The sequence below is a fragment of the Gallinula chloropus genome (genome assembly GCF_964237585.1).
Source record: "Gallinula chloropus genome assembly, chromosome: Z".
Classification (NCBI taxonomy): domain Eukaryota; kingdom Metazoa; phylum Chordata; class Aves; order Gruiformes; family Rallidae; genus Gallinula; species Gallinula chloropus.
Genome location: NC_140089.1, coordinates 25,616,608 through 25,629,651, shown reverse-complemented (window position 1 = coordinate 25,629,651; position 13,044 = coordinate 25,616,608). Strand labels below are relative to the sequence as shown.

Here is a 13,044-nt window from a genome sequence, read left to right as displayed (position 1 = left end):
CAATTGTGCCCAAGCACTTAAAACCTTATCATACTGAGGGCCTTGTCTCTGCTTATGATTATACTGCGAACTTCATGGAGTAATTATTTGGAGGTTTTTCAAATGATCAGGAATTGTGCTTGGATGACGAAACAGATGAAATTCTGAAGGGAAGATGCTTGACCTCTTAGTTCTTAACCAGAAAAAATTAGTCACAGACTGTCTGGAAGTGCTCCCTCCTTGCAATGTATTTGAACAGCTTGCGTCAGATTTATCCTTGTCTAAATCCATTTCAGAAAGCTATTCCTATTCTGTACTTTAAAAAGGCTCTCAATTTTAAATAAGTGCAGACATCCTTAATAATTAGGCTAAAAAAGAACCGGACAGAGACTTTCCCTTCCCAATTTACTCTGTCTGCAATTCTTCTCCAGAGTTTGACTACTTTACAGGTACATGTAAAGTATGTGAAGAGCTTTTTTACTCCTCTTCTTTTCCAAAAGTCGTGAACTCCCCTAAACAATCATTCCATTTCAGACTCCATAGCTATTTTACATCAAGGCACAGAGGTTACTTCACATGTAAGTTCCTAATAGTGGAGAAGTTCAGCATTTGTTGTGATTAACACAGCCTAGATTGATTTATTTCCTCACCAAATGTTTTGATTTGCATTTCAAAGGGTATGGTGCCTTTCTGCTGTAAGAACGGATCAAGTCTGTCAAGAATCGTAACTCACCCACATCCGCAGTGACCACGGTGGATTGATTCTCTGGTACTGAAACAGAATTCTGGTCCATGCTTCGTGAGTCATCGTTAACCTCATGCTGGCTTTGGCTGAGCTCTGACCGCAGTTCTGAAAACTCATCTTCCTCCCTAGAAATGAGAGCAAAGGCAGAAATAAAATCCTCTGAGGAAATACACATCTTTGTGACACTTATTTCAGACTGGTAAGCTGAGGATACAATCCACACAAGCCTAAATGCTTTCCCAGCCAGTAGAGAAGGGTTTGCACCCTTTACCATAACTGTGCCGTGCCCCAACACACACTTGGAGCAGCCAGCACCTGGTTTCCATTTGTTTATTCCCAAATTCGTTATTACTCCAGCGCACTGTCCAAGGAAACAATGGGTGGAACTGAATGCAAGCAAGCATGAATGCAAGAAGGACATGCACTGCTTTGCAATGACTCCCCATCTGACAATACTTAATCAGCACAAGTGGCTTTTGATCCCAAAGTGGATTAAGCAATAACCAATTCTGGTCTCTTTCTCAGTTCAAGGATGCCATCAGCTTGTGTGCAAAGTGAGTGTGTAGATGCAAACGTACTAAAATACTCCTGAGGTCAGGCAAGCTTTTCATTTTCTCTTCTCAAAAGGACGTGATCAGGTAAGTGAGCATAGCACTGAACTGCTGAAGTTAGTGGAAAATAAAAAGCCTCAATTACCTAGGGTTTAACTTATTTGTCAAGCTGCTTCTACTAAAATAATTGAGAACACAGAATACTTCAGCTGAAGGTAATGAGCTTAAAAAATTAGGGCTTCTTCCTCTTGTCTCCACATGAAGAGTTCAAAGGACTGGGAAAGCAGATAAGTAAATGAATAATAGCTTTGCCAGAGAACATTTGTAAACATTTTTTCTTTTGATCCCCTTGCTGATTCAGCTTAGATTTATTTATTTTTTACTTCCATATATATTTTAAACACGTCAAAACCACCAGCTTATCCAGGTGCAGAGCCCCTCTGATAGGTAAGCAAACAGCCATTCATTTTCTTAAACTCTAAATCAAAGGCAGAGATTCGTTTGCTGCAGGTTCTGCAGAAAAGAGTGGTGATGGAGTTGTCTGGATTTTGATATAATAAGAAATAGCAAAAAGCTACATGGTGATGCACATCTGGGGAGGGACATCTGTCATGTTAACTCTTCTCTGTGCATGCTACATGGTGATGAGTGTTTCTTGCAGAAATACTGCAGAGTTTAGCCTGGAGGTGTGTCTGGATTTGCCAGGCAAAATAGCAGAGAAGATGGCTCATATATACAGGGAACACTCACAGAAGTAAAGTCTGCTCTCAGAGTAGCAAAGGTGACAATTTATGAACAAGGCCAACTCAGAAAAGGAATTTCAGCTTGCTTGCCAAGCAGGGTTTCCTTAGGTACTGAGATGTAATTTATATGGGAACGATCATGTTCTTCTACCCCTTACACTGGCTCCAGTGCAAAGAAAATCTGACTTTAGCAGAAGCACTTAGTGACTATTATTAAAAAAAAAATCAGGTCAGCCAGTTAAAACTGAGATTTAGATGAAAGGTCTTCAAGGTACCATGAAATACATGTTTAAGAGTGTGAACACTAAATCATGAATAGCAGGAATTAAAAGCAGTGTAATGAAGATACGTAAATTAATGTTCCATTAACTAATTTATTACTAGCCACAGCAGAAGCTAGGAGCAATTAGCTTTAGACAAAACAATTAACAAGTGCTCAAACAGTTGATTTTTTTTTTATCTGAAGGTAATTCTTTTTTTCATTTCTGAAACAATTGGTCCTACTGTGGTGGTCTGACCCTAGCCAGAGGCCAGGTACCCACCAAAGCTGCTCTATCACTCCTCTGTTCAGCTGGACAAGGGAGAAAATATCTATTGAGAGGCTTAGGAGTCGAGATAAGGACAGGGAGAGATCATTCCACAATCAGCGTCACAGGCAAAACAGACTCAGCACAGAAGAAAAAACCCCTAACTCATTACACTACACTACACACAGAGAAACCTGAATAGGATAATGAGAAGTGCACCCAGATCTCAAAGCACCTCTCCCCTTTTCAGCAGACATCACTTTATTCATGATTTTGCTCCCTTCCCCCTCCCAGGTGTCACAGGGGGAGATGGGGATCGGGGTTTCCATCAGTTCCTCATGAGTTGCATTCCTGAGTTGTTTTCCTTCGTAGTGGAGGGTGAGGGTTGGAGGAAGACATTCCTCACACCCTTCCCTTGCTGCACCATGGGGTCCCACCCATGAGAGACAGTCCTTCATGAACTTCTCCAACATGAGTCGTTTCCCACGGGGCTTCAGCTCCTCACCAACTGACCCAGCGTGGGTCACTTCTGTGGGATGCAATCTCTCAGGCCCAGGCTGCCTGAGCCTGGTTCCCCCCGCAGAGCCACAAACTTCCCCTTCAGCAAACCTTCTCTGGCATGGGCCTCCCTCTCCACAGGCTCCAGGTCTTGCCAGGAGCTTGCTCCAACGCAGATCACAGCATCTTCTACATGTTTACACCTGCTCCAGCGTGGGGCCACTACCTGGGCTGCAGGTGGGGTCTCTGCTTCCTGTCATCTGCCATGTGCTGCAGGGCAGCAACCATCTCCACCATGGTCTTCTCCACGAGCTGCAGGGGAATCTTTCCTATGGTGCCTGGAGCACCTCCTCACCCCTCTTCTTCACTGACCTTGGTGCCTGCACAGTTTCTTACATCTTCTCACTCTCTTCTCTGGTGGCAAAAAGCAGCTGCTTGCCGTTTTTTTTCCTCTTAAATATGTTATCCCAGAGGCACTAACACTCTTGCTGATTGGCTTGGCTTTGGTCAGCAGTGGGTCCATCCTTGAGCCCGGCTGGTGTTTGCTCTGTCAGACCTAGGGGAAGCTTCTAGCAGCTTCTTGCAGAAGCCACCCCTGCAGCCCCGCCTCCACCACCAGAACCTTGCCATGAAAAGCCATAACACCTATTTTTTTGAAACCTGAATTACCTCTACAAATGGACTAGAAGCTGATTGATCACAAAACAATGCCACACACAAAATAATAATCTCACCACTGTTCTTCTGGCTCTTGTTGCATAGGTTTTCCATTCAAATTGCAACACAACTTCATCTAGCTAGCTGTACTGCTGGTCTGATTTTGGTTTTTTTCAGTTTAAGCACCTTCAGTATCTAGGGGCAGTTAAAAAGTGGCAAGACTCACACTCTTCCAAAGTCTCCAACCAGATGTCAGTTTCTGGGTGAACTCATGCTTCTAGGACCTGACCAGAAAGATCAGAGATCCATTTCTGGTAAAGCAAGGTCTATTGGTCTCTCTACCGACAGTCTCCCAGGGAAAAGACTGAGAGCTAAAAACACAAGGAGGAATTAAAGAAGAGTGATGCACTAGAAATATAAATCTGCCTTTAAAACGGCAGTTGGCAGTAACAGAAGACATTTAGACTTCCATTTCCCCCAAACAGAAGAGTCTCAGAAGACTTCACAGCAACTTCCTTGTTGCTGCCATCAACTAGGGCCTGGCTGGGGAACGAAGGTATTTGTTCCTCTATGGGCCCTGATGGTTCCCAGTTGTTGAAACACCATGGTGACTTGAAGGCAATTAAAATGAGATCAAGCTGTTCTAAACACAGAGCAGTCGGATCAATGCTGGAGGAAAAAGTGTGTTTTACAGGTAGGTCTGCACTTACTGCTTTCCTCATGTTCAGTGCAGCCAATGATCACAACTGCTCCACAGACACTGAGAAAAACTTGATGAAACAGCAAGCAAAATGGCACACTTTCAGGATCCTTACAGGCCACTGACAGATTCTGCCAGGACACTGGCCAGGTGCACATACACTTCGTGGCTGCAAACAGTGCACAGATTCACACTTCAGGTGCCAGTAGTTTTTTGAACAAGTATTTTTAAAGCATTTAAGACCCTCAGATAGCATATACTACAGGTGTATGTGCACTGCAACCAGTGTATAACACACTCGAGGTCCCACTGAACAAGTCAGATTGCAAACAAACAGCGATATGCTTAAGTCAACAGGGGATTAAGCACCCATGCCTCCACCCAGGGCAGGTGGAGCTGGGCATTGCCTGGTGAAGCCAACACTATCCCACCCACACTGCCGTGGGAATCGAATCCAAGCAGCTTCCACACAGCACATATTTAGTAGCTAGCATCAGACCTCCAGGTCACTGTGTAAATAAGTGCCATGTGCTGTTTCTTGTGGTGCTACAGTCTATTCGCTGTCCTTCCTCCTCGTTAACTCCAACACAACTGAATCTCAGGACATGTTTCAGATACAAAGCTGTTAAGTCTGAACAAACTGTTTTACAGCAATGGGTTACAAGCTTCTTGACAACTGTTTCAAATAATCCTTTGCAGGCACCAATATTCAAGGGAGTGTGTATCTGTTTGTTATTGTTAAAAATTGCTTATTATTTTTAGAGTTGAACAGATGTAGCCAAACAGCCACTGGCTTAGAACTAAAAGAAATTTGATCCCTTTCCTTTTGCTGAACCTCAATTTAACACCTAAGAAAGACTGTCATAGGCTAAAGTTGTTTCTGCACAACAAAGTTGCATCTGATTTTGACAGACAAAAATATGACTGAGAAAAAACTGAATTTGAATGAATCTAGGGAAATACTAAAAACTTCTGGAGCCAGGAATATTCACTTTTAATACAGACATAATTCCCTCTTAGTAAAATACTTTGTAATTTGAAAACTTTTTTGTGCTTCAGAGTTACCAGGTGTATCCTTCATGTCAATGTAATTAAGACTAATAAGTCTACAACTCTGAAGAGCCAATTGATTGGCTTTGCTGTCTCCTAAATTGTACATACTTGGAGACAAAATGGGAGCAGTCATACACCTCGTCAAAGGACAGAGAAACTTTGCAATGCAAAAAATGACTCTGCTATGAATTGAAACAGGTGAAGTAGGGGTAATATTGCTACCTGAATGCATTCAACATTGTGACACAAAACCCAAATGACCACCACTCCATGAAAGCTGTTCACTGTAAAGGAAGCTGACAAAATGTCTCAGCATAATCATTACAGGCTCTTCTGCCCAACAGTCCTGCAGAGTTTGACAAAAGCCTGTGACCTGAATTACACAATGAATTTAAGGAAAATAGTAGACACCTCCTCCCACTCTCTCCCTAATAATGCAGACAAGAACAATGAGATACTGTCAGGGAATCACAGAATGTTAGCTAGGGGCTGGAAGGGACCTCAAAAGATCATCTGGTCCAACCCCTATGATAGAGCAGGATCACCTTAAGTAGGTCATACAGGAACGTATTCAGGTGGGTTCTGAATGTCTCCAGAGGAGACTCCACAACCTCTCTGGGCAGCCTGTCCCAGTGCTCTGTCACCCTCACAATGAAAAAGTTTTTCCTTCTGTTTACATGGAACTTCCTGTGCTCCAGCTTGCACCCGTTGTCCTGTCACTGGCCTAGCTCCATCCTCCTGAATCTCATCCTCTACATATTTATAGATATTAATGAGGTCATCCCTCAGTCTCCTACAAGCTAAAGAGACCCAGCTCCCTCAGCCTTTCCTCATAAGGAAGGTGTTCCACTCCCTTAATCATCTTGGTGGCCCTGCACTGGGCTCCTTCAAGGAGTTCTGTGTCCTTCTTGATCTGAGGGGCCCAGAACTGGACACAATATTCCAGGTGTGGTCTCATCAGGGCAGAGTAGAGGGTGAGAAGAACCTCTATTGACCTACTAACCACACCCCTTCTAATACACCCCAGGATGCCATTGGCCTTCTTAGCCACGAGGGCACATGGCTGGCTCATGGTCATTCTGTAGTCCACCAGGACCCCCAGGTCCTTCTCACCTACACTGCTCTCCAATAGGCCAGTCCCCCAGCCTATACTGGTACCTGGGGTTGTTGTTCCCTAGATGCAAGACTCTACACTTGCTCTTGTTATATTTCATTAATTTTCTCCCTGCACAACTCTCCAGCCTGTCCAGATCTCACTGGATGGCAGCACAGCCCTTTGGTGTGTCAGCCACCCCTCCCAGCTTTGTGTCGTCAGCAAACTTGCTCTATTCCCTCATTCAGGTCATTGCTAAATATATTGAATAGTGCAGGTCCCAGTACCAACCCCTGAGGGACTCCACTAGATACAGGCCTCTGTCCCACTGACCACAACTCTCTGACTTCTTTCCTTCAACCAGTTCACAATCCACCTCACTACCACACCCTCCAGACCACACTTCCTCAGTCTGGTCACAAGGATGCTGTGGGAGATGGTGTCACACGCTTTACTGAAATCAAGGTAAACCACATCCACTGCCCTACCATCATCTATCCACCCGGTAATGTCTTCATAAAAGGCTATGTGGTTGGTCAAACGTGACTTCCCCTTGCTGAAACCATGCTGACTGCTCCTGATGACCCTCATATCCTTGATATGCCTAGGGACTGCACCAAGGATAAGTTGTTCCACCATCTTTCCAGGGATGGAGGTGAGGCTGACTGGTATGCACTTAACTGGGTCCTACTTCTTGCTCTTTCTGAAGACTAGAGTGACATGTACTCTCCTTCAGTCCTCAGGCACCTCTCCTGTTTCCCACAACTTACCAAAGATGCTGGAGGGTGGCCTAGTAAGGACTTGCACCAACTCCCTCAGCACCTGTGGGTGCATCTCATCAGGATCCATGGATTTATGGATGTCCAGATTGCTTAACTGATCCCTGACCCAGTTCTCATCAACTGAGGCAGACTCTTCATTTATCTTCACTGGGGCCTTGGGGGGTCTGGTGCTCCTGAGGACAGTCTCCAGCAGTGTAGACAGAGGCAAAGAAGGTATTCAGTAACTGTCTTCTTACTATCCACAGCCACCAGGGCACCCACCTCATTCAGCAGGGGGCCTCCAGTGCCTCTAGCATTAGTTTTATCTGAAGTGTATTTGAGAAAGCCCTTTCTGTTGTCCTTGACCTACCTTGTAAGGTTTAACTCCAAGGAGGCCACAAATAAAATTTTCCAAGAAATAACAAGCATCAAGGTTTGTCTCCAGACTTCTCAAATATATATATATATATATATAAATATATATATATATATAAATATATATATATATATATAAATATATATATATATATATATATTAAGGCATCTTCATCCTAATGGACTATATCTTTATTGTCTTTTTGGTCCAAACATCTGGTAGTGGGTCAATTCTTCTATGTCACACATAAAGCACCAGGCAAACAAGAAACTCATCTACTTGCACAGCATAAGTATAGGCAGCTATGTCTTTAGCCTTAGCACCAAATCAGTTACAGCTGTGTTTCAGCTTTTTTGTGAGGTAGATCTTCCAGACCAGCTGGGCTTTCCAGAGCAGCAGCAAGGAGATGAGACAATTGCAGATGAATGTTGGCTTGCTCCCACAACCATGGTGACCTCATTTCCCTCAGGGAACGCTGGAAGAACATAGTGCAAGAGCAGCAGCTAGCTTCATGTGGCCACACACATGGAACATCTTGTACCTAAGAAATGGCTAGCAAACCTGTAACAATCCTGGAAAGTCCTAGGAATACTCCTGTAGAATTACTGTTTACTAAGATCAGTATATCAGATGTACCTCTTCCCAGGTACAAGCATTGACATGTGACAAGCTCTCTTCCAGAGCTGACATTGCTAAATCATATAAGCAAAAGCCATCACACTTCCAGCTGTGTAAAACCCCTGATATTTCAAAGAGAAAAAAACCCCAACAACCCAGTGCCCACCCCAACCCCCAAAACCAGAGAGAAAAAAATTCTTGGAATGGAGATTATTAACTAGCTTATACAGCCTGCCAACACTCCTCAAACTGTTGCAACAGCTTATTCAGATTTAAACATGCTTTCTGCTTACTTTCTGGCCTTCTTTCCATGTGTGTTACTTGCATTCAAACAAAGAGCTAGAAATTTAAAGTTAGTACAGCCTCAGGAAGATAGTTGAATATCCTCCATGAAGTTTTCTGCTAATTGTTTCCAAAATATTTTTGCATTTTGGAAGGAACCATGAAGAATGTCATAAAGCAGCAGTGCATCAAGCTACATGTCAGTCTATTTTTACAGCCTAAAAACGATACATGAAAATATGGAACAATCTCTTTGTCATCACTGGGGAAACATTTTTCTTACGCAACTAATGTAAACTCTGGAAAACTGTTTCCAGAAAGACAGCCTAAATTTCATGACAGCACAACTAAAAGCCTCCAGTCAGTATTACTTGTGGGTATTTAAGAGTCAAATCAAAATTAAAATCTCTCCTGTGCACTGGTCCCTAAGCAGGGACGTGCTCCCAGACCCCTTCCTCTCAAGCCTATTTTGTTCCAGCTCTGGGCTCAGAGCCCCCACAGCCAAGGGTGGAGGGCTGTGAGTCACACCTGTCTCAGCAAGGACAGTCATTACACCACCCTTGCTCTGTGAGATGGAATAGCTTCTCAAGGGTGACGCAAATAGATCCCACAGTGGATTTCGAGTAGGAAGTATCGGGTTTCCTTCTTTCACTTGTCTTTACAGACCGTATGGAATCCCTCAAATTCTACCTCTGCCTGCCATTTTTAGGAGGGATATTACTCCTTGGTTCCCCAGACACCAAATTACTGGCCTGCCAGAGAAAACACACTATTCCAATCATTAAGAAAATAAAACCTCCACTAACATAATGTGCATTTCCATTCTTACTAGTAAAACCAGAACAAATCAAAACAGAGGAGGTATCCGAACCGTCTAAGCAAAATAGGCACTCAGAGTAAAACAGAACAGGTGGGGCATGACAGTGGTGTGGCATCTGTTACAGCAGCATCGTTCTGATGGCTTCAGCCCCCACAAAAGGACAGCAGAAGTGCACTTCTCATGAGAAGCTTGGTTCTTATCCTTCACTTTCCTGTGCATGCCAAGCTGAATTGTTTACTGGCGTGGACAAGCTTTCACAGTATCTAGCCAACCCTGGTATTTTGTAATTGAACATCGCTTGGCATTTAGCTTGCCACAGGGACTCCAAACAAACAATCCATATGAATACTATGTAATATTCATCATAAATGTCTGCTTTTCAGAAAAAAATCAGCAATGCAGTTCTCAAGCTTCTCAGATTCTGCTTTTTAAGCAGCCTTTTCAATTGGTAGAGCTTTACCAGAGAAGAGTGTGGGATGGACAGCCAGTGTCAGGCTGAAAAGAAACGAGACTTGAAACAAGACGAATGCAAAGTTTGTCTGCAGAGGTATCAAACATGAATGAATGAAGGAGTCACAAGGATTTTTTTCAAAGAAGTACTAACAGTTTGGAAGATACCTGAAAAACCTCACCCATGATCATTGCTAGTTATGATCATCTTAGAATGGGCAGTAATTAATCTTCTTCAATAACTTAAATATAATGTGATTTTATTACTGCTTTTATAGTGGTGTATATTGTGTGATGACGCTTTCTGTTATTTATGGTACACCAAATGTTTTTCTTTTTGCATATAAATATTTTCTTGAAAGATCAAGTAAGTAGTTGTAACAGCACTGCCTCGTGCTAGTAGAAATGTTTACAAGGAAAAACAAATGAAGCAGTTATCAAAAAACTTGCTGCTAATAGGCGAGGAAAGCTGAAAATCTGCTACAAGGGTAAGTCACCACATCTACATTAGCTATGAAAGTGTCAAACCTAATTTGATCTTCTTCCTCGTTCCAGTCCAGTTTTCTCTAGGTTGAGAATAATGGGAAAAAGCAAATAAGGAAAAGTGTTTTCCTGTAGTCAAATGTAAACATTATTTTCCCACTGTAAGAAGCAATAACCTAGTGTAATATCCCCAGCTTTGTCGCTCCAAGAACAGGTAACAAGATGATTTGTACCATTGTGTTTTGTGACAAAGACCAGTAGATGCAGAACCTACTGAAATCCATTTGAGATATATTACTCACCTCAAGTGGTGTGGCTTAGGTGACCTACAGGATGCCACAAAATAAAGTGAAAAGCAGAGCTGCAGACTGGGTGACTACATCTTCCTTCATCCACCACTGCCATCACTTACCTGGGACGCTGGCATCTATGTTATGTTAAAGGAATATTTAGATGGCATAGTGTACTTCTTTGCAGTGCTCATTAGGCTTTGCAAAGTGTGATTTTTGCCAGACAGAATGTAGCACTTTTGAACCTCAGGATGATGCAATGCAGAACACACACCTTAATTATGGGCAGCTACACAGTACCAGTCATCATAACAAGCCTAACTACCTTAAAGACATCATCATATTATATTTAGCATATAATTCACACCATGCTTTGCACCATTCTTGCATTGGCCCAGAATTTCCAGGAAGTTGTTGTACCTTATTGTTGTTCCCTGTAATCGATCAATTTTCTTATTTAATTCAGCAATGATACTGTGCAGCTCTGTGATTCGTTCCTCGTAGCGCAGTGTTGTTCGCTCCTGCACGTCTTCATGCTCTCTCATTAGGTGGGATTGTTCACACTAAAGCAGAGAAGCAAGGAACAGAAAGGGTTTCATGAATAACTGCATAGAGATCACATTAATGGTTTTCTTACTCAACAGTGCCTTAGCAACAGAAAAAGAGAGATGCAAAATGCCGACAGGTACACAAAGGTATGTAAATTACAAGATTTGAGGGACTAAAAGACCATACCGTGTACTTTTATCATTATTTCTTTTCTAAAGGGCAGAAGTTGTCCTTCCTGCTTGAAAATGCCATTTGCAACTCAAAATAGCTACAAATATCTCATATTTGAATCTGTGAAATTCACTGTGATCTTCCCAATCTGGTCTGAATTAAAACAAACCTAGAAACAATGTTAATATAAAGAGAAGTAACCACACTTTGAGGTTGTGACTTCTTATCTAGTATGAGTTTATTTTAATTAGCCTTTGAAGATAACAGAATATTTTCACTATTTTAATCCTCTACAGTAAAATTATCCTCTACAATAAAAATATTTTCATCCTCTACAATAAAATTTATTATTTGAACAACTGGAAGGATATATGGCTGCTTGTTTTTTCACAGGTATCACAAAGTCCTCCTTTTTTGATCCAACAGAACTGTAAAATCCATCCTCTCTGGCTTACTCCTCTCACCAGCATACATTCTACTTCAATTACAGCAAACAATTACAATCTACTGCAATTACAATCCAACAATGCATGCCAATTAAAGTTATGCTTGGTAGTGGCTAGAAAGAGCAAGACCTTTAACTTTTTGGTTCTGACTCCCCACAGGAAAGAGTCAAACCTCCTTGGAAGCACAGAATGGTATGTACTATGCTGTCAATAAAAGAAATTTCACAAGCCAACTGATGGTATAAACCCCACACTTGTTATGTGAAGACCTGAAGCGCAAGATCGTAGGGGCATTTCTCTAAGGCTACAGTTTATAGCAACGTACAAGGTACTTCAACATCACTGCATTAAAACTTACTTTGTCAATTTAAGTAATCACTTTATACAGAGATACCTCCTTCAACCTTTTCTATTATACATATGAAAATTATACCCAAACTAGCAGGTATGCCAGAGTTTTCATGGGGTTTTTTCCCCTCATATTTTGGCCACTCACATTCACAGCTTGAGAACATCACCTACATAAAAGGCTGCTTGAAAACGAAAATTTATGTGGAGCTTCAGTAACACGTTTTCTTTTAAATTTTAAATAAAATTAATTTCAGCATTTTAAGTTCCAGAAATACGCATATTGAAAGGTAGCCCAGACATCAAAGCACCCTTCCAGAGACTACAACAAAGTAGCTTACTCCAGCTGGAGTCAAAAGCACTTTCACCTACACTGAGACAAACAGGCTGCATCTTAACTCCGAAGAAGAGAGCAGAGGATCACATTTTAGAAGACTGATAATGTTCACCTAGCTTTTAAGATTTCATATTGGCAACTGACATGTTTTTGTACATGTATATTGCAATGAATCTTTACTATATGATCCTTTCACAACTTGTTTCTCACTTTTCTGTACCTTCACATCATATCCAGCTGAAGAACTATCACAGCTCCCAAAGGGCAGAAACAATGCAGAGAAAATGTTTAACAAAAGCTTTAGAACATATTTAAGTGCAATAAATAATTCCTTATTCAGCCTTTCTAAACCTAAATTTCTTCTGATGCACATTGATACCTCCACATGCTACCTAAGCATTATTCAGATCGATCAATTACATGCAGGCTGTTTGGTTTCTTCTTTTAAACTCAAAGGGTATTTCAGACAGAGTATGTAATAATTCTCTTCAGACAATAAATAAAATCCCTATCACAACCATTTTTGTCTTTCTAAGCTGTGCACCAAAGACCAGAATTTGTTGTCCC

The 13,044-nt window shown here is 41.9% G+C and overlaps 1 protein-coding gene across 2 annotated transcripts in view; it reads right to left on the bottom strand.

Annotated features, from left to right (window-relative positions):
- Positions 1–13,044, bottom strand: part of MCC (MCC regulator of WNT signaling pathway) — a gene marked incomplete at its 5' end in the record, with an annotated part of 210,824 nt that overhangs the window by 51,728 nt on the left and 146,052 nt on the right. For both annotated transcript variants that reach the window (XM_084278185.1, XM_084278186.1), the window contains 2 exons: positions 713–849; positions 11,047–11,189. In XM_084278185.1, the coding sequence (XP_084134311.1) occupies positions 713–849; positions 11,047–11,189 (280 nt within the window). The remainder of the gene's footprint in view (positions 1–712; positions 850–11,046; positions 11,190–13,044) is intronic.